The following is a 26,866-nucleotide window of genomic DNA, read 5'->3' as shown; positions in this document are numbered from 1 at the left end:
AACTAGATTTTAAGCCTCACTTTGAGATCATGAGACGAACTGATGAACAGTTTCAATAGTGGATAAGGTGGTTTTGTAACCTGGATGCTTAGTCTGTATTATGCAAACCTAACTCCAAAGAACCAGCGTTTCTATGTGGAAAAGCACTTGCTTGACGCTCTAAATTATATAAAAATCACTGTGAGAACACTGAAGAGGACTTACAGGGGAAAATACAAACTGTAAGATGCAGAAGTCTAAGGGCATAGGTATTCACTAGAGCTAGGTTTTCCTTCTATCACATTACATTGTTACTCAAAATAACCCTCAGAAAAGGTCTACAATAAATCTAAACATTCAATACTTCACTTTATGTTAGATTCACTGGTCTAACAAGAATTTTATTGATTTGTTTCATCACTTGAAACCTTTCAAAAAGCTCTCCAGAATTAGAGCATTCACTGCTACCAACAGCAGCAATTGCTGTCTTGTATAAATAAACAAATAAGTTTAAGCTGAAATGAGGAATCTAGGTTAAACTCAGAGCTCCAGTTCCCAAGTGCTTAGTTTCCTTAGAAGCCCAGAGAAAATACTTCTTTCATCTTCTAAAACTGAACATACTTTAATATCACTTTTGAAAAACAATGTGATATATAGATGATGCATTACTGAATTGTACACTTGAAACCTATGTAACTTGACTAACCACTGTCACCCCAATAAACTTTAATTTAAAAAAAAGAAAAGAAAAATTCATGTAAGAATAGGGTTTAATTAAACACGATTGCAAATACTGAAAAAGATGAGAAGGAGGAGGAGTAAGAAGAAGGGAAGGAGAAAAGAATCATTTTCAACCATGTGACTGTAAGCCCTTCAGGATAGATTTCATCCTTTGAAGCAGTTGTTAGGATGTCTTATCACAGATGGATAAAAACAAACAAGGCCTAGATCCATTAAAAGACATTCAGGCCCAGCTTATTTCCTTTCCATCACTGCAAAAGCACAGCAAGAGACAGGTATAGTCAACTTGATTTTAAGAATCTCAGGATTCAGCAAGAGTCTCAGGACCTGGAGCTTCTACCTGAACCCTTGAGCACTAAGAAACTTAACCGGTTATAACTATTCAAAGTCCTTATGACGCTCATTCAGGAGCTGCTATGTATGAAGCTCAAAGCACAAGTGGAAGAAAAGGGACTTGGAGACTAACAGCTCTGTGCACAGCAGACAATGCTAATGGACTTTGGTGCCCATAAACTACAGGGCAAATTTCAGACACCCAGAGAAAGGAGGATAATTTCGATGTTACTATGAAACTCGGACTCCTACAGATCTTATTAGTCTCCTTAAGTAGTTTCATCAGCATCATCTATGAGTCAAATTTTATATTTAAATGGCAAAACAGGCTCATCAATAATTAGGCCTTGGAGCATACCCAGATTAACAGCATAAAATAAATGCTTGTTACAAAACAACTCTACAGGGCCGGGTTTGTATAGCAGAATCCCCAACCAAGTCCTATATGACAGGACAAAGGAAATTCTTTAATGTCAATGTATAACAGAACTTAAATGTTGCAATGAAAGTATAAGAACAGAAACAAACCCCCTCCCCACAACATATACACAGAAAGCAAAACAAAAATTGCTGAGAGCCACATAGTTTAGACTTACGGGGCTTTGTTGTTCATGTGGCCCAACCAACCCTACTTTATACATGAGGAAACTAAGTCCCAGAAAAGTTGTCCAATGTCTCCACTCCACCCTCTCTAGACCAGCTTTCTCTCAAAAAACGAGAAGGGGAAAATTGCCATTCTTATTGTTGGCTGGCTCATCAAAGGATCCAAAAACCTTGGGATTCTTCCTCTCCAAACTAATATTCCAACAGATACCTAGAAAAACCAAAATTCTCAGAAGTGACTACAGAACCAAAACCCGTACAAAGCTACTTTAATGTTACTACAAAATCACACAGTAATTCACTTTCAAATCCTTCTTGCATATATTACTCCACAAGAACCACAGCTCTTGAGAGAAAGGAGTCTGAACTCCATCAGACCAATGGGATTGTGCCAGAATCAGAAGAGCCTCAGACATGAAGCAAAGCAAACTTTGCAATATTCAGAAGAAAGAGAAATTTCCTGTAAGCCTCAGGGAACCATTCCCAGAAGGTCTCAGGGTTGCTGAGAAAAGAAAGATTCTGTAAGTTGTTTTATTCATGAATTAAACTTCATCATTCTTAAAGGTCATTGGCTACATTTAGATTTAGTTTTACCAACAAACCAAAGGAAAAAATGTTATTCAGGGGTCAGAATGAGGAAAAGCTGGGAAGACGGTGTGTTGCAAAAGCAGCATCCCACTTAGTGAGCTGAATGAGCGGCTATGAAAGGTCCTGCCTGCCTTCTGGTAGCATCTGTATTCTAAGGTTGCATGACACATACAGCAACCCTTTTTCAGGTTATTAGGGTTTGTTGCTAAAGTTGCGTTTCCTGGCTTTTTCCCTTTATACTAAAAGTCCTTCTAGAGTGGTGTGATAGCTAAGATTTTTAGAAGGAAAAATAAATGCTAAACCAAAGATAAACAAAGCACAGGAAAAGATTAAACCAATAAGTAAGATAAAAAGACTTTCCTATATTAAGTAGAAGGTATGCCAAATTAATTGCTTTAATTCCTAGTTTGACAAAGTTGGATTGGTTCCCTCTGTTGAGTATACAGAAGCTATATATATATATATATATATATATATATATATATATATACACACACACACACACACACACACACACACACACATATAAAATACTGCTTCCAAACCATACAACTTCAGAGGCTTGTGACAGATACTAAAACTAGGCTAACTAAAGACATTAAACAAAACTCAGATTTTTATAAAACTTCAGAGACTACCAAACTTTTGATCACCCAATTCATATATTAATGACATCACAAGTAAATGCTTAAGCTTCAAAAGAGAAAGTAAGAAACATCAAATTCTAAACCATACAAATTCATTTTGTTTCAATATAATTTAAATAATTTTATATTTAAAGTTCTATTCAAACAGAAATACATTAAAAGGCCCAATATCGTTGGTATCAAACATTACTAAACAGTTTATTTCTAAATAGTAACACAAATTAGTCAAATTACTTTCAAGTGGCTTGAGATTGATAACTTTAAAAGACCCCCCCAAGAATATTCTACCACTTCAACCAAAAAACTTAAAAGCAATTAGTCACTGAAAAACACACATATTGACTGATTCATGTTTACCTACAAAATGTCAAAAATATCTGTCCTACCTACTGCACAAGATGGTTGAAAATTTAAATTGAAGTGATAGTATGTGAAAGTATACTTGATAAGCATTTACGTCATAACATTGTTAGTTAAGTAGTAGAGTTTACACAAAGAATAGTTAAACACGAGTAATGCTATAATTTGGTATGATAAACGAGGAGACAAGGCTTCATTACCCTGCCATCTAATCTTAGTTCAACCATTAAGTTCCAGTATCCTCATCATAAGTCACTAATGTCCACTGAGCCCCATTTTCTGATTTGGAAAGGAACAAAATTGGACTATAGGAGATCTGAAGTCCCTTTGACTCAGCTACTTTGATTGGCAATATTTCACACCTAAATTACTGCTACCATGTTTCCCTCAAAATAAGACCTAACTGGAAAATAAGCCCTAGCATGATTTTTCAGGATAACATCCCCTGAACGTAAGCCCCAAGGTGCCTTTTGGAGCAAAACTTACTATAAGACCTGGTCTAATTTTCAGGAAAGCACGGTATTATAAATAAGTAACATTTCACATTACTATTCTCATTATGTGTCACCATGTCACAAATGAATACCTCACCTTTCCTAATTCATTAGATATAGCAGTGCATACTCTCATCATTATAGACCTATGTGCAGACCTGTGAGATGTTCAAAGTACCATTACATATTCCTTTACAGGGTGGGTCAAAGATTAAATGAGACAGAGACACATTTTATCCCTCATTTATCAGACTAGTGAGCTGAAGCCAAGATCAAGTCATCTACCAGGACTCACAGCTATAAAAGTAAAAGCTGGAAGGAGAAAGCAGGTCCCATGCTCTTCTCCATTAGGGATAATTGAGAAGAAATGGAAATGTAACAGAGCCACCCTCTAATGTCCCATCTGCGGTGGTGGCAAGGCAGGCAGTCACTCATTCAACACACTTGCTAAACCACCAGGCACTGTTCTCTCTGGCTGCCAGGGACGCAATAATGAACAAAAGAAAAATCCCTGGCCTCACTGAGCTTACATTGTGGGTGGGGAAGATCAACAAAGTAAATGAGTAAAACATAGGGTACATTAGAGTTGTAAGTGCTCTGACGAAAAATAAAGTATGAAAAGGGGACAGAGTGCATGTGTGTAGGGATTTACAATCTTCTTCCAAGCCGCCTGGATGCCACTTGAAGCACTACAACAATGACGCATTCTTAGAGTAGTCTTCCTAAGCATTTCCCCAAGCAGGGGACACTGAACCCTGGGAAGACTGTGGCCTGCTGATCCCAATTTGAGATTGATTGCTCAAACCTCTGAACTGCCAGCTATGAGCTGTTGTTATACAGGCAATCAAATCCCCTACTAAGAAAGACTTACGCTCCCCCCCACACACCCCCACCTTTAAATCCACAGAGTGCAAATGGATTTACAAAAGAGGGAGCCAGGAGAAGTTACAAGCGCTCTTGAACTGCTTCCGAGTGAGCACCAAGGTCTAAGGGCTGCGAAGGTGAAGAGGTGGTGTGTGTGCTGAGGGCTGTGCTGCTGGGACAGCGCATTCAGAACGCAGTACACTTTAGTTTGCTTTTTCCGACCTATCAATTCTAGCCGTTCTCTACTATTATCAGTCCGTAGTTAACCACCTTTTGGCATTTTCTTTTCTTTTATTAAAAGATCAACCCAGTTTGCGAGAAAGTTGCTGTAAGAAAAGTTAACAGCCCCCCCCCCCGAAAGATCCGATGCCCATTTATCTTGTTAAGATAATTATCATTTGAGCCTTTATCTTATCACTCTTCAATCTGGTTAGTTGAGACGGCAAATCAGGTGAAGCTTTGTTTTACTCGAGTTTTAAAATGTCCTCGGAGTCGCCGAAATCTCCTGGTCCTCGCGTGGCGAGCACATCCCGAGAATCACAGTCTTTTCACGTTCGCTGCGGCGTATCGTAACGTGTGTCTCTAACGCACAGCCCCGATTTTAAACGGGATTCCCACGAGTGGAAAAAGCACGCTGGACCAGAACGCCGGCCTGGGGGGTCAGATCGCCCGCCCGACGGAGACGGTCCAGTGGGGCTTTCCCGGCGCCCACACCCGGCGTGGAAGCTGTTTGTCTGCCTTCCCCGCGGGAGGGGCGCTCCGGGCCGCCGGCCCCGCCGACAGCGCGTCGCTTTGGAGGCGAGCGGCCGGCAAACTTGAGCCGGGATCGCTCGGCTGGGCCCGGCGGCGGGGGCGGCTTTTCCCCGGCGCGGCCTCGCCCTGCTCGCGGATGCGGGTCGCGGGCCGGCCCAGGACGGCGTGCGGGGGCCTGCGGGGCTCGGAGGCCCGGGCGGGCGCCGGGCCGTGGGCAGCGGAGCAGAGATGGCGAGGGGATGGCGGCCCCGGGACGGGTCAACGCCAGGGGGACGAGGGACCCGTGCGGCGCTCGACCCGGCGGTGGGCGAAGCCGCGGCAGCTGTCCCGGGGGCCCGGCAGGGCTCGGCCGGGAGGGACCCCGGCGGCTGAGGGTGGGGACACGACTCCGGGGCCACGCCCGGCCCGCCCCGCCCCTGGGCTCCCGGCAGCGCGGCCCCGCCCGGCCCCCTCCTCACCTGATGTACGGACTGGCCGCCGCCAGGATGTTCTTCTGCACCGGGATCTCCTCGCCGTCGAGGACCAGGTGCGCGTCGCAGAAGCGGGACTCCTCGCGGAAAGAGCTGAGCGCTCGCAGCAAGCGCGCGGCGTGCTGAGGGTCGGACACGGCGCTGCTCTCGGCCATCGCGGCGCCCGCTACTCAGCGGGCCCGTCCCGCTCCCGACACTGACCGGCAGGACCCCTGGAACTGTCCACGTCCGGCGCGCGCCCCGTCTGCACGGCCCGCGCGCGCGCGCACCCGCTTGGCCCGGCTCGGAGCACTCGATGAACAAGCCGGAGCCCCCGGAACGCGCCTGCGCCATCCGTGGCGCGAGAGGCCGGTGCCTTTAAGGAGCCGCTGCATTGCGTCATTTCTCCGCGACGCCCCCACGCCCTCGCTCCCTCCTGCTCGCCCGCCGTCGCCGGAGGCGGCCAATCAGAAGCCTCGTTCCTCCGTGGGACCCTCCGGTCCTCGCCCCCGCGTGGCCACGGGCTGTCGCCAGCTAAGAGTGATCGCTGCGGCGTTGGAGGGGTGTGCGGGCAGACTGGGACTTTGTGGGGAAGCCGGTAGCCTCTGTAGCGTCGAGCCTCGGCTCTTGCACTCGCTAGCTGTGTGATCGTGGGTAAGGTGCCCCTCCTCAACGTCTCCTGCAAAAGGAAGATGACAGGTTGTGCGCTCACGTGCGACAACGCCTGTAAGCCAGGGCGCGGTGGGTGTAGCTTTCGTTACTTGCGAGAGAAAAACGGTTTCCCGGGCCAGAGCACGGAGACCCTGAGAAACAGGCCCTGAAAAGAGCGTTTCGGTCGCGGCCTAGAGCGATGAAGCGGGAGACGGAAGCGGCGGGTCCCACATTTTGCAGGGTCTCCTTGGCTGTAGTCAGGAGGTTGGTCTCGGTTCCTGTAGGTGTCCTGAACCATGAAGGGGCGTGAGCAGGGCGTTTTCTAACGATCACTCGGCTGCTTGCTGCCTGGAGAATGGGGTTGGGGCGGGGGTGCTAGAGGCCGAGTGATGCGGAAATGCTGCAGTGCTTGAGCGAAGGGAATGGTGGTCTGGCTGGAAGGGCGATGCTAGAGGAGGACGACAGTGGAGAGCTCTGAAAGACTAGGCAGAATTGTGAGGGCGGGGAGCCCAGGATAACGTCGAGTAAGTAACTGCGTGGATGTTGATACCGTTTAGCGAGAGCCAGGACACGCGGAAGGGAGGGAAGGAAGCTAGAGAAGCCAGACGTTCGGTTTTGTCGGAAAGCGACTCTGGGTCAGCTCTGACTGCGGGGCAGGCCCTAGGCGGTTGAGGTTGCCCCAGAGGTTGCCAAGAGCACGTGGGAATGTGAACTAGAGCCACCATTTTGTACATGGACTCAATAAGGTTCTAAAGCATTAGCAATTTCACGAGGACCGAGGGCCAGAGGAATGTGGTCAGCATTCCAGATCAGGCAGGATGGTGTTTCCACTGGATCAGCTCAGTCTTTTCCTTCCCCCAAGGCTCCAGCGAAGTCTTGGGTCTTGACCCGGAACTACCCAGGGCTGTGGAGTCACTGGCAGGAATGAGAGTAGTTAACTCTGGTGGTGTCACTGGCAGAAGAATAGATGGGGAGAAAGATGTTACTAGTGGCAGGTCCAGACACTTCCAGTTCCTTCTTCAAACGCAGCTCAATATGGGTGAAATGATAAAAATGTCTAGGATTGCCTTCGAAACAAAAGGAAGGGATACAGGGAAGCGGTTGGGGGTATAGATGAATCAGAAGTGGTTACTAATTGTTAAAGCCAGATTATGGGTGCTTGGAGCTTTGTTGTACTAGTCTCTCTGTTTTTATGTATGTTGTAAAATGTAAGTGAAAAAACAAGATAAGCAGCTTGAGCTTTTCCATAAGACCTTTCCAGTATCTCTGGGAGGAGTCCACACTCCTCTCTCCAAGTTGTTGCTGTACTTTGAACATTGCTCTGGCAGGAAACTTATTGTAATGGGTTTATTGATCTGTCTCACCTGCTAGTTTGTATATTTTAGTGTGTCTGAATTTCCAAGTGCTAAGCACAATGCCTGGCCCTAGCTCAGTGCTCAGTGAATGTGGGATGGATGGAGGAATTAAAAAAATTGTGAATACGAGGCACTTAATAAATGTTTTCCAAATTGTATCCTCTGTTCTTAGTTTATTTGTGTTTGTCTTCTTTCTCAGCTGGGGTGTTGGGGTCAAAAATGATATATATGACAGAGAGAGTTATCTACACAATGTAGGTATTTGATAAATACTTATTGATTAATTGCTTGGAATGCTGTTCTATTCTTCAAATGTCAGAGGTTCCAAAACAAAACAAAGAGCTCAAATAACAGAATCATTCTCAGGCAACCAACCAGTTATCCTAGAATGGGAGTGTTTCCTTAGTTGAAGTAACTGGAGGTAAGTGGGGATTAGTCAGGCAGGCTCTTCCTGGTAGAGGTTAACCTTCTCTGGTGTTTTGACAAAAGGAAGGAATGGGAAGACGTGGGCAGAGGATGTAGACAGACCAGTGTCACTCATGGGAAAGGTAGTTGCTGGTGTGAGAGGGTCGCCTATGTAACAGGGAGCTGATCAGCAGAAGACCTTGTCTATGCTTTCAATACCACCCCCACTGTTTGCAGTATTTCCCACCAACCCACTGGTCTGAATAATTCCCATTCATCCTTTAAAACCCAGCTCAAACATGACCTTCAGGGAACCTCCAACCAGTTTCTCAGGGCAGAGTCCCATGTTATGCCATCTTCTTGCTTTCTGTGTTGCACTGACCGCACTGCACTGTAATTAATTGATTTATATTATATGTTGGTTTCTGAGCTCCACCAGGCTGCTTAGTAGGTGGCCCCTGATACTTTTGCACAATTAGTTAGAGGTAGCAAGTTGAGTAATGGAGCAGTGGAGGCAGGATGTAACACAGTACGGGCAGGTGGGATTACGCGGAGCTGAAGGACACACACCCTGTCCCTAGTGGGAGGCTGCTCCTCAGCTGATTGCTCCATGGGCTACGAGCCCAATGGTGCCAAATCCAATGACTTTTCAAGAGATGTGACAATTCAGATTCACATGTTGAACATCCCAGTTTTTCAACATTAGCCACTAATTCGATTTGGGAAATAAAGACGCAGCATATGTCTGCAGACAGGATCTGGCTTTAATTCATTTCCCATCAATCAGAAACCCATCTTGGTTTACTGAGAAGGGAGTAAACAATCAAAAGGGCACTAGGCTCAGTAAAAATGGTTGAGTTGAACTCAGGTGCCCCAAGAAAATTCACTGTGGTGGTATAGGGAAGCAAGAGAGCCTGATTGTGGGAGGAATGATTGGGGGCGCAGAACCTATCCTTCCATCTGCTGTTGGAACCACTCCTGATTGGGCTATGGACTGTTTTGTAGCCTTTCTTGATATTGCTCAAACTGAGCCGCCCTTGACATTGTTTATGGCCATCAGAATGGTATATTTGGTATTATTGTCTCCCTACATTCCATAGATGTAAGACATCAGCTGTTGTGAAACGTGTAATCTAAGAGACGCGATATTGTCCCAGCAGTTTCTGTCTCTGGTGACTATAACTGTCCCCTTCTGATTTAGAGGCTAAACAAACCCCCAGAGAGAGGTCTTGGTTTTTTTTTGTTTTGTTTTGTTCTGTTTGTTTTTGTTCTGAAGACTACAAAGGATGTTGACAAGATATTAACAGTAATTTATTCAACAGATATTAAGCACCTGCTATAGGGTACATGTTGCAGATACAGTGATGGTAAAAACACAGTTACTTCAGTGGTATCATTGTAGAGTTTTTTTTCTCTCTGCTTTTCTGGTCCTGTATCATTTTTACAATTAGAAAAAAATAAGAAAGCAATTTCCACTTGCAAAAGCACAACAAAAATATATTTGCTTTGAAAAATAATCCATCAAAGAAGAATCATCTTAGGTTTGGGGTTATATTTTTTAATAAATGTCAGAAGGTGGAATAAGAGTCTAGTAAAAGAACTAATACAAAGAAAAAAATTAATAGTTTGAAAGCTCTTTGGAAATCTTAACATCCGATGGATTCATATTATTGAGGAGAAAACTGAAGATGAGCGAACAGCTCTGTCAAGGTCATACATGTGACCTTGTTGGGTGGAACAGACAGGCCCAGAGCTTCTGCCTTCCAGCCCTATAAGCTTTTCCATTATACCAAGTTGTTGACTCTTCGTAAACGTTAATTTGGTTGAGACAGTCTCTTCTGATTCATTTTAAGGCGGTTCTTCAACTACTTTATTGGATAAATCTGTCATTTGTCCAAATCTATATATAGTTCCTTTCTTTCTGACAATTTAAGCTCTTCCAAATCGCTGAGTCAGAGAACATCTCAGTATTTATAACTCTTGAGAGTTGCTTCTATATATTTATACAATATTCAGAGAAGTGTCGCAGAAACACGTGAACTAATTAAGCTATAATGAAGGTAGAAACTGCTTCTGTCCAAATCCATGCTGTACTACTCCCTAGCACTCAGCACAGTACCTGACAGGCACTCAATAAATATTTGCTGAATGAATAACTGTTAATGGGTAGGGAGAACTGAGAGTCTTCTATCCACAGGGATTAGTTCAGATGTTGTTTTTTGTAATTCCCACCAAACTCCAAGCTGGTATATAGATAACAGCCTATTTTAGCTGAATGTCTGATAGATACCTGCAACATAACATGTCAGAAATAAACTTCTGATTCTACCCCTTAAACCTAATAACTCCCCAAATAAATGGCAGCATCTTCATTTACCCAAACTTAGGGACATTCTTGACCTCTCTGTCTCTCACACCCTACATCCAATTCACCAGCAAACCCTGCTCTTCCTGGAGACTGTCTCCTGAATCCAGCCTCATCTCACAACCTCCACTGGTTCTACCTTGGTCCAGCCACCAATTAACTCCATCTGGACTCCTGTAATAGCCTCCCAGCTGCTCTCCCGGCTTTTCCTCTTGCCTCCTTATGAGTTCTTTCTCCCCATAAGTTAATCAGATCAAGTCACTTCCCAGTGCAAAACCCTCCAAAGGCTTCCTTTCAATCTTAGGGGAAAAAACAATCCAAAGTCCTTACCGTGCCTTACAAAGTCCTGGGTGATCTGGCCTTGTACTTCCTCTGTGACCTCTTTTCCTAGCACACTCCTCGCTCAGTGTGCACTAACCAAACCAACCTTTTTGCTCTTCGTTGAACAGGTCTCTCAGATGCCCACCTCAGGGCCTTTGCACTGGCTGATTTCTCAGCCTGGAACTCTCTTTCTTCATATTCTCATAGCTTGCTCTTTCCTTCTACTTAGATCACAGCTCAAGTGTCAACTTCTCAGAAAGACTTTTACTTATCCTCCTGTATAATACCTCCCTTTAACCCGCTTCATTTTTCTTCAGTATATGTAATCACTCCCTAAGATTATACATGTTTATTTGTGTATTGTGCGTCTCTAACGACTGTCATGTAGGGTTCATGAGGTCTGGCAGGGACTTTCTATGTTATTTATCACAGTATCCCCAGTCTCTAAAACAATGCATGGAATATATTATGTGCTCAACAGATAACATACTTACAGAGAGGGAGGGAAGCAGGGAAGGGAAGAAGAAAGAACAAATCTTCCTGGACCTTTTTATCCCTTGTTGTCTAAGTTGACATTGCCAGCTTGGAGGAAGATGAATTATCAAGAGTGATTCAAACAACCTGAAATGAAACTTCCAAACTTGACATGGTCATCATATAACAGCTCTGGACATAGGTTGCCCCAGTAACTTTTCTTTTTATCCTCTCCATCCTTTCTTTTTTTAAATTAATGAATTTTGTTATTAGTTTCAGGTGTCCAAAACAACATGGTGATTAGACATTTACACACCTCACGAACTGATAACCTACCAAGTCCACTACCCATCTGACACTGTACATAGATATTACAATACCGTTGACTGTATTCCCTATTCTGTACTTTATATCCCATGACTATATACTTTTTTAAATTACAATTGACATTCAATATTATTTTATATTAGTTTCAGTATACAGCATAGTGGTTAGACATTTATATAATTTATGAAGTAATCCCCCTGATAAATCTAATACCTATCTGACACTATACATAGTTTTTACAGTATTATTGATTATATTCCCCATACTGTATTCACATCCCCGTGACTCTTGTAACTATCAATTTGCTAATTGCTTCCTAATCCCTTCACCTTTCTCATCCATCCTCCACCCCTTCCCATCTAGCAACCATCAGTTTTTTCTCTGTATCTATGAGTCTATTTATGCTTTGTTCGTTCCTTTATTCTGTTCTTTTGATTCCAAACATAAGTGAGATCATATGGTATTTGTCTTGCTCAGTCTGATTTATTTCACTTAGCATAATACCCTCTAGGTCCATCTGTGTTGTTGCAAATGGTAAGATTTCATTTTTTTTTATGGCAGAGTAATACTCCATTGTATAAATGTACCACAATTTCTTTATCCAATTCTCTGTTGATGGGCATTTCAGTTGTTTCCATATCTTGACTATTGTGAATAGTGCGGCAGTAGACATAGGGGTACATAAATCTTTTTGAATTAGTGTTTTGGATTTCTTTGGATAAATACCCTGGAGTGGAATTGCTGGGTCATAAGGTAGTTCGGTTTTTCATTTTTTGAGGAACCTCCATACTGTTTTCCATAGTGGCTGCACCAATTTGTAATCCCACCAACAGTGCACGAGGGTTCCCTTTTCTCCACATCTGTGCCAACACTTCTTGTTGGTTTATTAGTGATAGCCATCCTGACAGGTGGGAGGTGATGTCTCATTGTGGTTTTTATTTAGTGCAGTTGAGCATTTTTTTCTTATGTCTATTGGCCATCTGTATGTCTTCTTTGGAGAAATGTCTGTTCAGGTCCTCTGCCCATTTTTAAATTGGATTGTTTGTTTTTTTAGTGTTGAGTTGTATGAGTTGCTATGTGTGTGTGTGTGTGTGTGTGTACACGCATATATATATACAAATATATACATATATATGTATATACATAAATTTTGAATGGTAACCCCAATAACTTCTTTCAAACAAGTACATTGCAAGAAACTTTATTTTTCTTCTTCAAGAAAAGTACCACTTTGCACTTGTACCCTGTAAATTTATTTTGCATATTGTGTGTTGTTTATGTACCTGAAAGCATGTAAAACATAATGAATTTTTGTCTCCCCCTCGAATTCCAGCCAGTACACTGCTGGGTGTACAATGAGCTGGTTTATTCTGCAGAATTTATATTGTGCAAGTAATTTGCCTGCTCCTCAGACCTGTCTAAATGTCTGTGAAGTCATCTGAATTTCTTTAATTCATTGGATTTCCTTACTGCCTCCCCCGGGTCTCTTTCCTCTATCCTCGGAGACTCCAGTTCAGTTACTCCACTTCTTGAGTTTCTCCCTCTGTAAAACTGGGATAATCATAGTAACTTCTAGAGAGTGGTTATGAGGATTAAATGAGTTGGTACTAGCAAAGCACTGACAGCAGGGTCTGGCACATAACAGGTGCTCAATAAAGAACAGATGCTGTTATGTTTATCACTGCTATCATCACCACCGTCGTCACCCTGGTTTTCATGGCATCCTTGCCCAGCTCAGGACTTACTAGCTTCTATTTGACTTTCAAGTTGAAAGCTAGTCTCTTCCCCTCTAGTCAGGGCCCCACCAGCTACCTCATCTCCAGCTTTGGGTTGCTAATCTCACTTCTTGTTTCTCACATTTCAATGTCCTACTCCAGCTCTTTGAACATCCCATTCTACTCTTTTTTTCCCCATTCTCCACCATTTAATTTTATTTTTTTAATATTTAAATTCATCTGATATTTTCTGAAATAGGTTAGACCTCTTTAGCCAGCCAGTTTCGAAACTAATTAACACTTTAATACATTATCTTTTTAAAAAGTCCTATCGAGGTACAACCTACAGTCGAGTATGCAGCTCCATGAGTTGTTCCATATGGATACACCTGTGAAAGCACCAGGTGATTCATGGATCAAGATAAAGAGCATTTGCAGTAACTGAGAAGTATCCTCAGGTCCATTTCCAGTCAACACCTCCCGAAGGAAACCACTGTTCTGACTTCTGTTGCTATTGATTGTATTTTCCAGTTCTTGAACATTTGCATTTAGCTTTTTTCACTCAATACAATGTCTGTGAAATTCTTCCGTTTTGTTCTTTGTAGCAATAGCTGGTTCTTTCTTACTCTGACCATACCTTTGTGTGAATGCACCACAATTTATTTATGCATTGTTCTGTTGATGAATGTTTGGAGTGTTTCCAGTTTGGGGCTATTATAATAAAGCTGTTATAAACATTCTTAAACAAGTGTTTGGGTGGATATGTGCATTATTTTCTCTTGTGGATGTGTCTGAGTTCAGTTACTGGGTCATAAGGTGAGTATATGTTCAGCTTTAGCAGATACTGCCAAACAGTTTTCCAAAGTGGTTGTACCAAATTATACTCCCACCAGTCAGGTATGAGAGTTTCAGTTGCCCCACATCCTCCAGTAATTGGTGGTGTCAGTCTTTTAATTACCCATTCTGGTGGGTGTGTAGTGTATCTTGTTTTTATTTTAATTTACCTTATCTTCTTGTTTTAATTTAATGAATAATGACGTTGAGCACCTTTTTATATCCTTTTTGACCACTTGGATAACTTTTAAGTGCTGTTCCAGTTTTGCCTCATTTTTAAAAATTGAATTTCAAATTGATTTTTAGGAGTTCTTTATTATTATACATGGAAACACAGATTTCTTAATCTGTGGCTTGCCTTTTCACTCTCTAAATGGTGTCTTGGATGAACAGACATTCTTAAGTTTAATGAAGTTCGATTTATCAATCTTCTCTTTTATGGCTAGTGCTTTTCATGTTCGTTTGGAAATCTTTACATTCATGATGATATTCTCCTATGCTTTCTTCTAGAAGGCTTTTTGTTTCTTTCACATTTAGGTCTCTGATCCACCTCAAATACACGCATTTTTTTAAAAATCCAGCTCAAAATTCAATTATTCAGAGAATTATTCATTCATTCATTTATTCATGCTTTTAATCACTCATTCATTTAACAGAATTTTTAAACACGTACCATATATCAGGCACTTGTGGAAGAACAAAAGCAATTAGAATCAACATTTATGGAACTTCTAGGCTAGTAGGGGAAATGGTGAGACTTGCACATAAACAATATCTAGAAAGTAGTAATTTAGTTGGAAAATATATGGCCTAATTATTCAAATATACCACCCAGAGTCATTTCCTCTTTGAACATAGGCAGATAGATTACATTCCCTACGTGCCAGTGATCCTGTCTGTCTCATCCTTCATTGGTCCCCCAATTTCCTCCAGGTGAAAGTCCAAATCCCTGATCCTGGCGCATGAGGGTGTCTCATCATCCGGCCCCCTCCTGCTTCCCTACCCTCATCTTCTAGACCCCCCATCTTCCATCCCACACGCTCTACATAGACCATCTGAATTCCTGAACAGCATAAGCTGTTCATCCTGCCAGCTCTTTGGATCAGCTTTCCCTCTGCCTGGTTTCCTTCTCCCATGACTTTGATGCCGAAAAATCTGCACGCTGCTGCAGCATCACCTCTGTGCGGCCTCTCCTGGCTTCTTTCTATCTCACTGTTTGTGCCTTGAAATCTACTTCTGGAGCCAGACTGTTAGGTTCGAACCCTACTTTCCAGCTCCGTGACCCTGAGCCTATTCCTCATTGGGGAGTTGTGGTTCCTGTTATCTATGGTTTTGTGCAGAATAAATGAGATTATCTGGGTACAATTGTTTAGCATAGTGTTTGGCGCATAGTAAGGGCTCAGTAAATGTTCACTTAAAATAGTCAAGAAAACAGTCACAACCGTCATACTAATGACATTTATCTGTTAACATTGGTCTTTTCGCTAGACTGGAAATCAGAGATCACTTCCTTAATTTTTCTGCGATTGTCACTGCTACTAGTACCCATCTGTGGAGTTCTTATTCAGTGCAGTTCCCTGGGCAGGGAGCTTTATGTCCATCACCTAACGAATCTTTATAGCAACCTACAAGACAAGTATTAGGATCTCCATGCTATGGTTTAAAAAACCAACACTCAGAGAAGTGAAACCCTGTCCCATGTTCCCCAGCTGATCTGTGGAGAGGCCAGGATTTTGACTCACAAACTTTTGCAAAGTTCGTGAGCTATTCATCACATCTCCCTGCCTGGCAGCTACATCAGGTAAGCTCGATAAATATTTGATGAGTAGAACTGAATCTAATAAACACAGAACCTACGCAAGTTGGGTAGAAAGGAACATGGGTTTACCTGCGCTGCTAAAATTCTGAACATGACCCTGAAAGGCAAAGCAATCAGAGACTGAGACCCTTCTGGCAAAGTAGATAGCATCTAGAGCAGGTGCTTTCAACTTTTCCATCTTGGGAAATGGCAGTTTCAACATCGATAATTTGTACTTTGCGACTTTAAGGTGTGCTCTTTAATTGACACAATGCTACCTTTCCAGAGGAACAGGTTGTCACTTTTCACAAAATTTGCCCTATTTAATGAAACTTTGTTGTCTAATTACCTACCATTTCCTCTATTGCTATATTACAGTCCCAAGCTTTTACAATGCTGTGCCAATAGTCTTAGGAAGATCGTTTTCATGCAGATTCTGGAAGCTTGACTCCTCTAGCTCAATTATCAATGTCTTGAGAGCTGGGACCACATCGTATCCATCTGTGTCTCCCAGGGCACCTTACTTGGTTAGGCAGGAATTCAGTAAGTATTTGCAAAATTCATGATCTGTGTACTTGTTTCCTGCTGGGTACTGGGCTAGGCCTTGGGAGGGAGAAAGGAGGAATCAGATTCAGATCTTGTCCTCCAGGAGCTTCTAGTCCAACCCAGGAGATAAGGGTCAAACATGAACCACAAACATCTGACATGGGAAATGGGGTGTGTGGTGAGGATTGCAGCAGAGAGCTGCACTGGAGTATACCCCCTTCCCAAAGCTTCACTTGTACTTACGGGTTGCTGGGAAGTTCTTTGATATTAAAACAAGCATGGGCATAATATGCAGTACACCGTAACAGGCACATGATTTTAAGGTCAAACTTTTCAAGGTGCTGTATTTGGTAGACCCATCCCTCTGCCTTCCTCCTGGGCCAGGTGGCTCCCTCTCCTCTGTCCCTAAGAGAGTTTTGGTGGGCGGTCATGAGGAGTATTACCCTTGGCATCAGACGGAACTAGGTTTTCAATCAGGCTCTGCTCCCTCACGTTCCCGCGGTGTGATTGTGAGCAAGTGGCCTGAGCTCTCTGAACCTCAGTTCATGATTTTTATGAGGATTAGAGTTGAATATAAAGCTTTTGTCATGCACATATTAACTTTTATGCATGTTGTGAGGAAATTAATGTTCATGGGAGGATGAGTAGATGGATGGACAAAGAGGATGGATAGATGGATGAATACGTGGGTGGATGGGGGAATAGATGGACGGATGGATGGATGGACGAATGGATGGATGGATGGAGTAGGGAACAAGCAAGTCTGTTGCCACATAGCAAAAAAAGGCACATTCCCTTTGTCATTAATACTTTGCAATTCTATAGCATTTGGTACCCTTGAAGCACTTTCATATTCACACAAAAATCAAAGAAAATAGAGCCATCCCAATTCTACCTATGAGAAAAATTGAAGCCTCAGGTAATGCCCAGAGTCTTGCAAAAACTGAGATTGATCATCTTGAGATTTGAAACAGCACCTGGCTCAGCCTCTTTAACACAATAACTTAGGGACTTGTTAAGGGGGTAGGGATGGGGAGACGAGGCCGTGCCTTTCAAATGATTACCTTTTTTTTCCAAGCTGTGTACAGCCTGTTGCTTTGAGCTGTACATCATGAGTCACAGAATCACAGAATCCACTCAGCTACAGCAGGGCACAAGTTCTTCACTTTCTCTATTGAGAAGCCGATACAAGCTATGGACTCTACTCTCCTTGAGAACATACATACACACAAAACTTCACATGCAATATGTAGAAGTCCATGGGCACCCTGAAGCCCCTCCATCATGCCCCCTCGGGTGCTCAAGACCCCTGCATAACAAAAATCCTGAGCCTGACCAACTGCAGAAACCACAGACTCATTACCTCTAGGCAGACTAGTAAAAACAGTATAACCCAACATAGCAAACCGCAGCAATGTCAGCCAGGGACCGCATACCCTCCCAATGCTGCAATCATCTGAAGTCAGAAAAGTTTATCCTTCAATAAATATACAAAGCCAAGCCATCCATTTCCCTCCCAGACTTTCGCAAGTTTTGATGGAGATGAGAATTGAAGTCATCTGTGTTTTAGAGATCCAAACTGCCAGAGTGTTAATGGAACGGGGTGGAGACTTGTGAACAGGATAAAACATAGGTTACCTAGAATCAATTGGCTTCACCACAGGCAGTGACTCCTTGTCATGAAAGCTGAGATCGGCCATGAAAGATAGAAAGATAAAGAATCAGACTCGTAGCTGAAAGGAAACTTGATTAGGCCATTCATACATGCATTCAGCAGTTGTGTATTGAGCAGCTGTTATGTGCCAGGCACTGTTTTAGACCCCTAGGATACATCTGAGACTAAAACAGAAAAGTCCTTGTCCCAAATGTAATCCTTGAGCTACACTCTAGTGAGGAAGATGAACAAACACCAGTAAATGTAATAAATAAGTAAATTGTATTGTATGCCAGAAGGCAAAAAAATGCTGGGGGGTGGGAGGTGGGGGAGAAAGGAAGTTAAGCAGGATAAAGGGATTAGGAGTATGAGTGATGGAGGAAGCAAGTTGCAACATTAAAATAGGGTCAGGAAATCTGCACTGAAGGTAAGATTTGGGTGAGACATGAGCAAGACTTGAAGATGAGACCACACATGTTGCTATGGTAATTCCTGAAAGGACGCGCCAAGACGATGCCAATAACAATACTAAATGGCTAACATTCACTCAACAAATATTCATCGTGTGCATTAAGAGCTGGGTGCTTCTGGTAGGCTGAGTAATGGCCCCAAAGATACCCAGGTCCTAATACCTGGAACCTGTGAATGTCACCTATATGGCAAACGGGACTTTGCAGATGTTATAAAGGTAAGGAATTCGAGGTAGGGAGATTATCCTGGATTATCCGGTGGCTCATAAATGTCATCATAAGGGCCCGTGTGAGACAGAGGCAGAGGGAGATTTAAATACAGAAGAGAAGAAAGTGATGTGACGCTGGAAACGGGGAGAAAGGGTGATGTGCTACGGAGCCGTGGGCCAAGGAATGAGGAAGCTGGAAAAGGCGAGGAAACAAGACTCCCGAAGAGCCCCCAAACGGACACCCTTCTGACACCTTGATTTTATTCCCATAAGAACCATTTTGGACTTCTGACCTCCAAAACTGTCAGACTAAATCTGTGCTGGTTTACACCCCCTGGTTTGCGGTCATTTGTTACAGCAGCAATGGGAAACTCATACAGCGCGACTGCAGACAAGGGTGTGGTAATGAAACAAAGTGACAAAAATCCCTGCCACGTGGACGTCCTCTCCTGGATCACTCGTTCGTGCCAGGCACTGGCCTGCGTCCTTGATACACAGGACCCCTTTTTCACATCAGTCCTAGGAGCCGTTGTTACATGAGGCCGTGTAAGTCAGAGACCCTGTTCGTTAACGATCTGAGGGTCTTCTGGTCATGCCCGATTAGACTGGGTTTGTTGTACAAACACTGTTTTGGATGGGCCAGGGATCTGCTTATGTCGTCTCTGATGCCAACGGCCACCTGGGTGGACTGCACTACTCGGGGTGCCTGGGAAGCCAAGCCCTTCTTCCTCTCTCACCACACCAGGCGGAAGGCTCTTTCCAAACAGAGGAGGAGCCTCTTTCATTCAAGGGCATATGAGTAGCATCCTCCGCATGAACTGCCCACACGATCTTAGGCAACTTCGATGCGATGTGGAAGTGGCCGGCACTTCTTCTAAAGGCTTTAAGAACATTATTTAATCCTCACCGTAGCCCTGTGAGGTAGGCCTGGTATTACCCTCACTTCCCAGATGAGGAAACAGAGGCACAGGGAGATTAAACAACTTGTCAAAAGTCATAAGACTAGTAAGGGTGGGGAGCCAAGATTTAACTGTTTATCTGCTTTTAAGGCTCATTAATAAAATAACTAAAATTTATTGAGCAACTACTATGTATCAGGCACCTTTCATTTAAGCTTCCTACCAACTCTTTGAATGAGGGACAAGTACTATCTTTATTTTATAGATGATGGAACTGAGGCACAAAGAGGATCAAAAGCCAGGCCTGGTAGTGAACCTGCAGGTCCTGTTCTCACCTACCGGGCTGTCCTTTTATTAAGTACCTACTTTAAACCAGGCACGGCACGAAGTCCCTAGGATGAAGAAGTGAGTAAGAGTAAGGCAATTAAACTAGTAGAGAAGTTGGACTTTGGAGTCGCAGGAACCATCTGTGTGATCTTGGGCAAGTTACTTAACTTCTGATGCTCAGTTTTCTCATCCATAAAATGGGAATGCTACCAGGGTTGCTACAAGGATTACATGAGAACCAGGATGTGAAGTGCTTAAACAGTGTTTAGCACAGAGTGAGTTGTCAATACACGTCAGCTGTTCTATTATTATTATAAGAAGAAGAAAGCTCAGTTCCTGGCCTTAAAGAGAGAAGAACGCACAAATGACACAGACATTAATCTCAATGGTAATTTCCAAAACCCTGAACTAGGGTAAGGCCTCTTGTTTGCCCAACCCAAGTGGTAGACTGAAAGAAAAATCGGAACCTGTCCATGCCTTTCACCTGTTCTGAAGACACCCACCAGCTTTCCCACTTCCTGAAATAGGGCAGGATATCTAGGGACATCAGTCACTCTTGGCTCTTCTGGAATACAGTGGATGTACTTAAAGGAAGAAAATACTAGAAAATCCTACCTGGACGTATGACTCTGAATTGAGCACTCATATGCTGGACTTCCCTGGAACTTCACCAGGACCCAGTGATGAAGACGGAGGAAGATTTTCTAAATCTCCAATGCAGAAGGAGCCATGGGAGCCACCACTGACTGAGGATTCCATCTTGGTTTGCTGGTCTGTGAACCAAGACCTTGCTGGAACCAGTAGAGAGCTGCCCCACAGTTGCTTCTTGCTGGTTGAAGGAAACATCTTCTAAGGAATTAAGGAGAAAAAAGAGCTACTTTTTTTTTTTTTTCCGCCGGGAAGATTTATCAACCCTAAAAGGTGACTTTTATGCTGGGACAACTAGATATCCATATGTAAAAGAATGAAGTGGGACCTCTGTCTCAGCCTACATACAAAAATTCATTCAAATGGATCATAGACTTTACTGTTAGTGCTAAAACTATAAAACTCATAGAAGAAAACATAGGACTAAATCTTTGGGATTAAGCAATGGTTTCTTAGATTTACACCAAAAGCAGAAGAGATAAAAGAAAAATTAGATAAATTGGACTTCATCAAAATTTAAAAACATTTGTACTTCAACAGTATCATCAAGAAAGTGAAAAGACTACCCACAGAACAGGTGAAAATATTGCAAATTATATATTTGATAAGGGACTTAAATCCACAACATATAAAGAACTCTCACAACTACAATAGAAAGACAAATACATACCCCAGTTTAAAAATGGCAAAGAATTTGAGTAGATATTTCCCCCTAAAAAAGGTACACAAATGGCCAATAAGTACACGGGAAGATGTTCAATATTATCATTAGGGAAATGCAAATCAAAACACAGTGAGATACCACTTCATTTTATCTAGGATGACCAAAAAAAAACATCAGATAATAACAAATTAGGGAGGATGTGGACATACATTGCTAGTGGAATTGTAAAATGGTGCAACCACTTTGAAAACCAGTTTGTGAGTTTCTCAAAATGTTAAACATATAGTTATCATATGATACAGCAATTTCACTCCTAGGAATATACTCAAGAGAAATGATAACATGTGTCCACATAAAAACATACGTGAATGTTCACAGCAGCATTATTCATTATAGCCCAAAAGAGGAAACAACCCAAATCTATCCAGTGATGAATGAATAAACAAAATGTGGCCTATTCATACAATGGAATGTCATTTAGCCACTAAAGGAATGACGTACTGATTTATGCAACAACATAGATGAAAACTGAACACATTATATTAAGTGAAAGAAACCAGTCACAGAAAAACCCCATGTTGTATGATTCCATTTATATGAAATGTCCAGAATAGGCAAAGCCATAGCGACAGAAAGTGGATTTTTTATTGGCTAGAACTTGTGGGGGAGGGGTGCAGAATAAGGGATGGCTTAATGGGTACAGGGTTCCTTTTGGGGGGTGATGAAAAGGTTCTAAAATTAGACAGTGGTAGTAGTTACACAATTTTGAATATGCTAAAAACCACTGAATTTTATACTTTAAATGAGTGGATTTTATGTAAATTAAATCTCAAAAAAAGTATTATTTCTTTAAAAAATGACTGTCAGTCTTTAAAGAAGCCATTGGAGACATCTTAATTCCAATTCCATTTCTTACTGGAGCACAGATAACTTGGGGGTCTGGTTGAACCTAGCTGTACTATGGCCCACCTTTTACCCCACAATTCAGTTTTTCCAAGTTTACCATGTTGTCTCCTGGTTCCAGGCCCAGGTTCTGCCTCTTTCTTTATTGGGAAGAAAGAGGCAGATATTTATTTCCCAATAAAATCTTTCTTTATTGGGAAATTCATGCTACACCTGCTTTGTTCATTCAACACACATCCACCTCCAAATCCTCATCCCGAGCTGCACCCTAATCCTACAAGGACCAGCACCTTGCCAGCTGCTCCCTCTGGCCATGCAGGCAGCTCCCGATGGTGTACCCCTCCCGGGAGCCTTTCCTGATCACCAGGAGAAAAGACTGGCTCATCCCCACAATGCTCCCACAGCCCTCTTTGCTTGCCTCATCCGAGAAAGTCCCTAGAAACCAAGAAAGCTTCTTGGTTGGTGCTTGACCTTGAGGGACTGTTTCCTGCTGCAGCCCAGCAGCTGGTACGGTCAGGCCTGTGTGTATCTGCACCTGGCCTCTGAGTCTAAACGCCCAGAAGGAAGTTGGTGTTGAGACCACAGGTCTCACCACTGTTGGATGATGAGGAAGGTGGTGATGACTTTTGCGTCTGCGTGTCCGGATTTGCCACGGGAAAGACTTCTTTCTCATTTAAAAACCACCCAAACAGTCTTAAAACAACTTAAGAAGCGATCAAAGGTGTTTGTATTTAACCTGGACCAGCAACTTTCTTAGCCTTCAGTAACTTCGGTTGGGAGGAAACGAGCACGAACCATTAAAATGCTGACGTAGCTCGAATGCACTTCGATTTTTTGTGTGAGTTGACTTGCTCAGGTATATAGATCCAGCTTATTTCTGAATGGGAATCAACTTAGAGAAATCCTTAAAGGAAAAATTTAGTGTGTCAGAAAATATTTGAGGGATTACCGTGTACCTGACGCTTGCATCTTAGAGGACTTGTGAAAGATTGTGGCTTTATCAAAGCAATAAACACATGTGGAGTGATTTTTCCTGCAGAACTTCCTGGTCACGTATTCCACCCACATGAAGTGTAACGAGGAAGGCTTGAGGGTAAGATAAGCTGTCTTGTGGTCCCCTCAAGAAAGGCGCATGCGTCTTAACTCCTGTGGCATTTCGAGCTAATTACCCTGGCCTGTGTGTGAAATGCGATGGAATTGAAGACCAAGATAAATCGGATATCCTGGCATCGATTGACCTTTGGTGTTTTTGAAACTGAGAAAAAAAGGTTTGGTGTGCCAAGTTTCCTCATCATTCAGGTATTTCACCTCTCATCTTAAACAAGGTAAACAAACCACAGACATATTTTTCTTCGCTGCAGAACTGCACCCTCTTTCATGATTAGGTCTGGGTACTGTTTGGCAATTGGAATTGAGTAGACTCGAGGTGGGGAAGCATTTTTTAATGCCACCCTCTTCTCAAATATTTAAAGTAGAACAATGAGTTAGTTGAGTGACTGCCACATTTGTCACAACTCTTTTCCATCCCTGCCACCTGAATGCAGACCTCAATCACACTTTTCTTAGGCCACCATAGTTGACATTTCCTCCCAATGCATCCTGCAAAGGCTGGAGGTGCTGAGATCCCTGAAGAAAATTCTGACGAAGGGTATATGAGCATCATTCTGCCATCTCCAGAATTTGGGTTTTGTTCAATGGGATCTATAAGCTGAGGGTGAAATGGAAATGCTGGTATAATAGAGGAGGTTTTGAGGAGCCAACGGGAAGAGACAGAGGAGAGACCAGGGATGGCAGGAGAGAGGAACCTTCGTGGGCATTTTGTGTGCTGTCATTGGGTTTCACGTATGAACTGTTTTCCTCATCTTCCCAGGAGATCTTCAGTAAAATATCCATTTCTTGTTGGCACATTATCGAGTTGAATCTGTTTGTTGAGGAGATTCATTCATTCATCCAACAAATATTTATTGAAATCCAACACCCACCAGGCAGTGTTCTAGGTGCTGAAGATAAAGTAGTGAATAAAAACTCACCCCACACGGAACAACTTAGATGAATCTCCAAGGAATTCTGCTGTGTGAAAGGAGCCAATCCCCAAAGGTTAACACTGTGTGATTCCATTTATATAACATTTTTGAAATGACAAAATTTTAGAAATGGTGGTTGCCAGGTGTTAAGGATGGGGGTGGTGGTGGGAGAGGGGTAGGTGTGGTGAAAAAGCAAAATGAGACATCCTTGTGCTGACGTTCTTATTCAGTATCTTGACTGTGGTGGGAGATCCAGAAACTCACACACATGACAAAATTGTATAGAACTACACACACACACACACACACACACACACAGTACAAGTAAAACCGGGGAAACCTGAATAAGGTCTGAGGATTGAATCAATGTCAATATCCTGGTTACGATATTGTACTAAAATGTTAACCATTGTGGGAAACTATAGAGTCCACGTGGGGTCTCTTGTATTATTTCTTAGAACTGCACATGTATCTACAATTATTCCAATAAAAATTTGAATTAAAAAGAAAAAAACAACTCCCGGACTTGCTGGAGCCTACATTTGAGTGGGAGCTAAGCATGGCTTCAGGGCGGCTGCAGGGCAAAAGCCAAGACCATCTGCCCCTTCTTGGATATATCATGTGCTGTCACCAGAGATTCCTTCTTGTGCTGAAGACAGAATCCTCGCTGCTGACTGAACGAAATCTAGACTCGGGAGGAGTCAGGTACAAGAATAAGGGTGGAATCCCAGCTCCCCTAACCCCATCACGTGGGTACCTGGGTATTATCCAGACTTTGTCTCTAAACCCTGCACCAGGCACCTATTAGACTATAAAGGTGGGACTCAGATGTCCCTGGGCTCCCAGTACTGACACAGGAGCCTGTTTGGCTTGCTCCCAGCTTCCTCCATCCCTACCACCAAGCTCCTTCCACCTCTGCCTTAAATGCCTGGTCTACCCTGGCTGCACATTCATCTTGGAGAACCTTCTTTCCTGTACAGACACGGGCGAAGCTTGCTGCTTGGGTTCTCAGCATCAGGCAAGAACTCCTCATGCCGGCCCTGGCCTGGGACTCAATCCTGGATTCTGGCCCCTCGGCCATGGCCAGCCAGGTCAGTGTCCAGTCCTTTAACCCCCTCCTGTAAAGGGGCTGATGCCCACACCCATCTGTTGAACCTTTGGTTGTACAGGGAGCCGCCTAGCTTGCTACCAACCATCGAACTCTGCCACTCTATTTTATTGTCTAAGGAGACAATAAAGAAGAACTTCAGAGGAAAGAAGCCACGTAAAAATAAAATAAGGTCTGAACAGACTTTCAAGTTTTTATTATTTTATGTTATGTCATGCCTTGCATGAAATGACGACAAAGCGACATGCCTTCCCGGCCACATAGTCTACTAACGGCATGACTGAGAAAGCTAGAACTCTGAGGTGCACAATCTAAGCCACTGGAAAGAAGGGAGAGAGGGAAGGGACTGAAGCGGGGAGAGGACGGAGCAATGCTAAGTATTTATCGGTCTCTTTAATGTGTCAGTGGTGGTTGCTCATTCTAAGACAATGAGTACGTGACTTAACACAATTTCTCATTCGTGGTGGTGGAAAGGGGTTTCCTTAGAAGTGCGAGAGCTGATCAATAAGTATTTGACTTTCAAACAAGGTTTTTATGGCCAAAATAAAATGAAAGAAAAGATACTGATAAACTCTATCTCCATACCTTGGTCTCAAAGTAAACACCAAAAGAATAAGCACGAAATGAAAGGAAACACCTCCACTCCACCCAGGCAGGGACGGAATCTTGCGTCCTGCGGGAGCCTACCAGTGGGGCTGTTTTCCCCAGGGCCTCGAGCCCGTCAGCTGCGTGAGGGCACGTGGCAGTCTGAAGCCTTGTCCTCGACTTCCTGGGAAGGGACCTGCTTCCTCGAGCCCAAGTCTGCATCTGGGAGGAATAACCCGTGGAGATCCAGGTGCATCTCTACATCAACATACGCACGAGCCAGTTCTGTAAAACTTTTGGCATCCAGAACAAGCAGGAAAGGCGGCTTTTGGGGATCAGAAGTGACAATGGCTGATAAGATAAGTCCTTTGGGGAAACAAAAAGAGACACTTTATAAAAGTGCAGTCTTGAACCTCCTCCAGCTGGAAGGTTAGGTTTCTTAGCCATGTCTCCCTGTCCTCTTTGAACATAAGTATCTAATCAAAACAGAAAGGAAGTGAATTTGATATTTTCTGTAGGCAGAAGGGTAAGGCCAGGGAACTAGGAATCAGCGAACCTGCTTCCATCCCTGGCTGGGCCAGAACCTTTACCTCTCTGAACCTCAGTCTCTTCATCTGTAGAGTGGGGATAATGTTCTCTACCTTCACAGGGTTGCTTGAGAGGATCTCTTACATGGTGAATCATAAAAAGCACTCTATAAATTATTGCACGTACTGCAGAATGGCTGCTTTCCTGCTGTTTAGAGACTGATTATAAAGATTCCGTTTCGATGC

General features: G+C 43.2%; 2 protein-coding genes across 2 annotated transcripts in view; both read right to left on the bottom strand.

Annotated features, from left to right (window-relative positions):
- The window catches only part of GAN (gigaxonin), a 63,234-nt gene extending 55,313 nt beyond the window's left edge, over positions 1-7,921 (bottom strand). Inside the window, exon 1 of the mRNA XM_081031058.1 lies at positions 5,821-7,921. Within this exon, the coding sequence (XP_080887184.1) occupies positions 5,821-5,987 (167 nt within the window). The 5' untranslated portion in view covers positions 5,988-7,921. The remainder of the gene's footprint in view (positions 1-5,820) is intronic.
- Positions 7,922-9,511: 1,590 nt separating this feature from the next.
- BCO1 (beta-carotene oxygenase 1) overlaps positions 9,512-26,866 on the bottom strand; it is a gene marked incomplete at its 5' end in the record, with an annotated part of 49,851 nt that continues 32,496 nt past the window's right edge. The window contains 3 exons of the mRNA XM_081031066.1: positions 9,512-16,659; positions 18,241-18,288; positions 20,777-26,459. Coding sequence (XP_080887192.1) covers positions 26,230-26,459 — 230 coding nt within the window. The 3' untranslated portion in view covers positions 9,512-16,659; positions 18,241-18,288; positions 20,777-26,229. The remainder of the gene's footprint in view (positions 16,660-18,240; positions 18,289-20,776; positions 26,460-26,866) is intronic.

The sequence above is a fragment of the Rhinolophus hipposideros genome, assembly GCF_964194185.1.
Source record: "Rhinolophus hipposideros genome assembly, chromosome: 21".
Classification (NCBI taxonomy): domain Eukaryota; kingdom Metazoa; phylum Chordata; class Mammalia; order Chiroptera; family Rhinolophidae; genus Rhinolophus; species Rhinolophus hipposideros.
The sequence above is the reverse complement of the archived record's forward strand: the minus strand, read 5'-3'. Positions and strand labels throughout refer to the sequence as shown.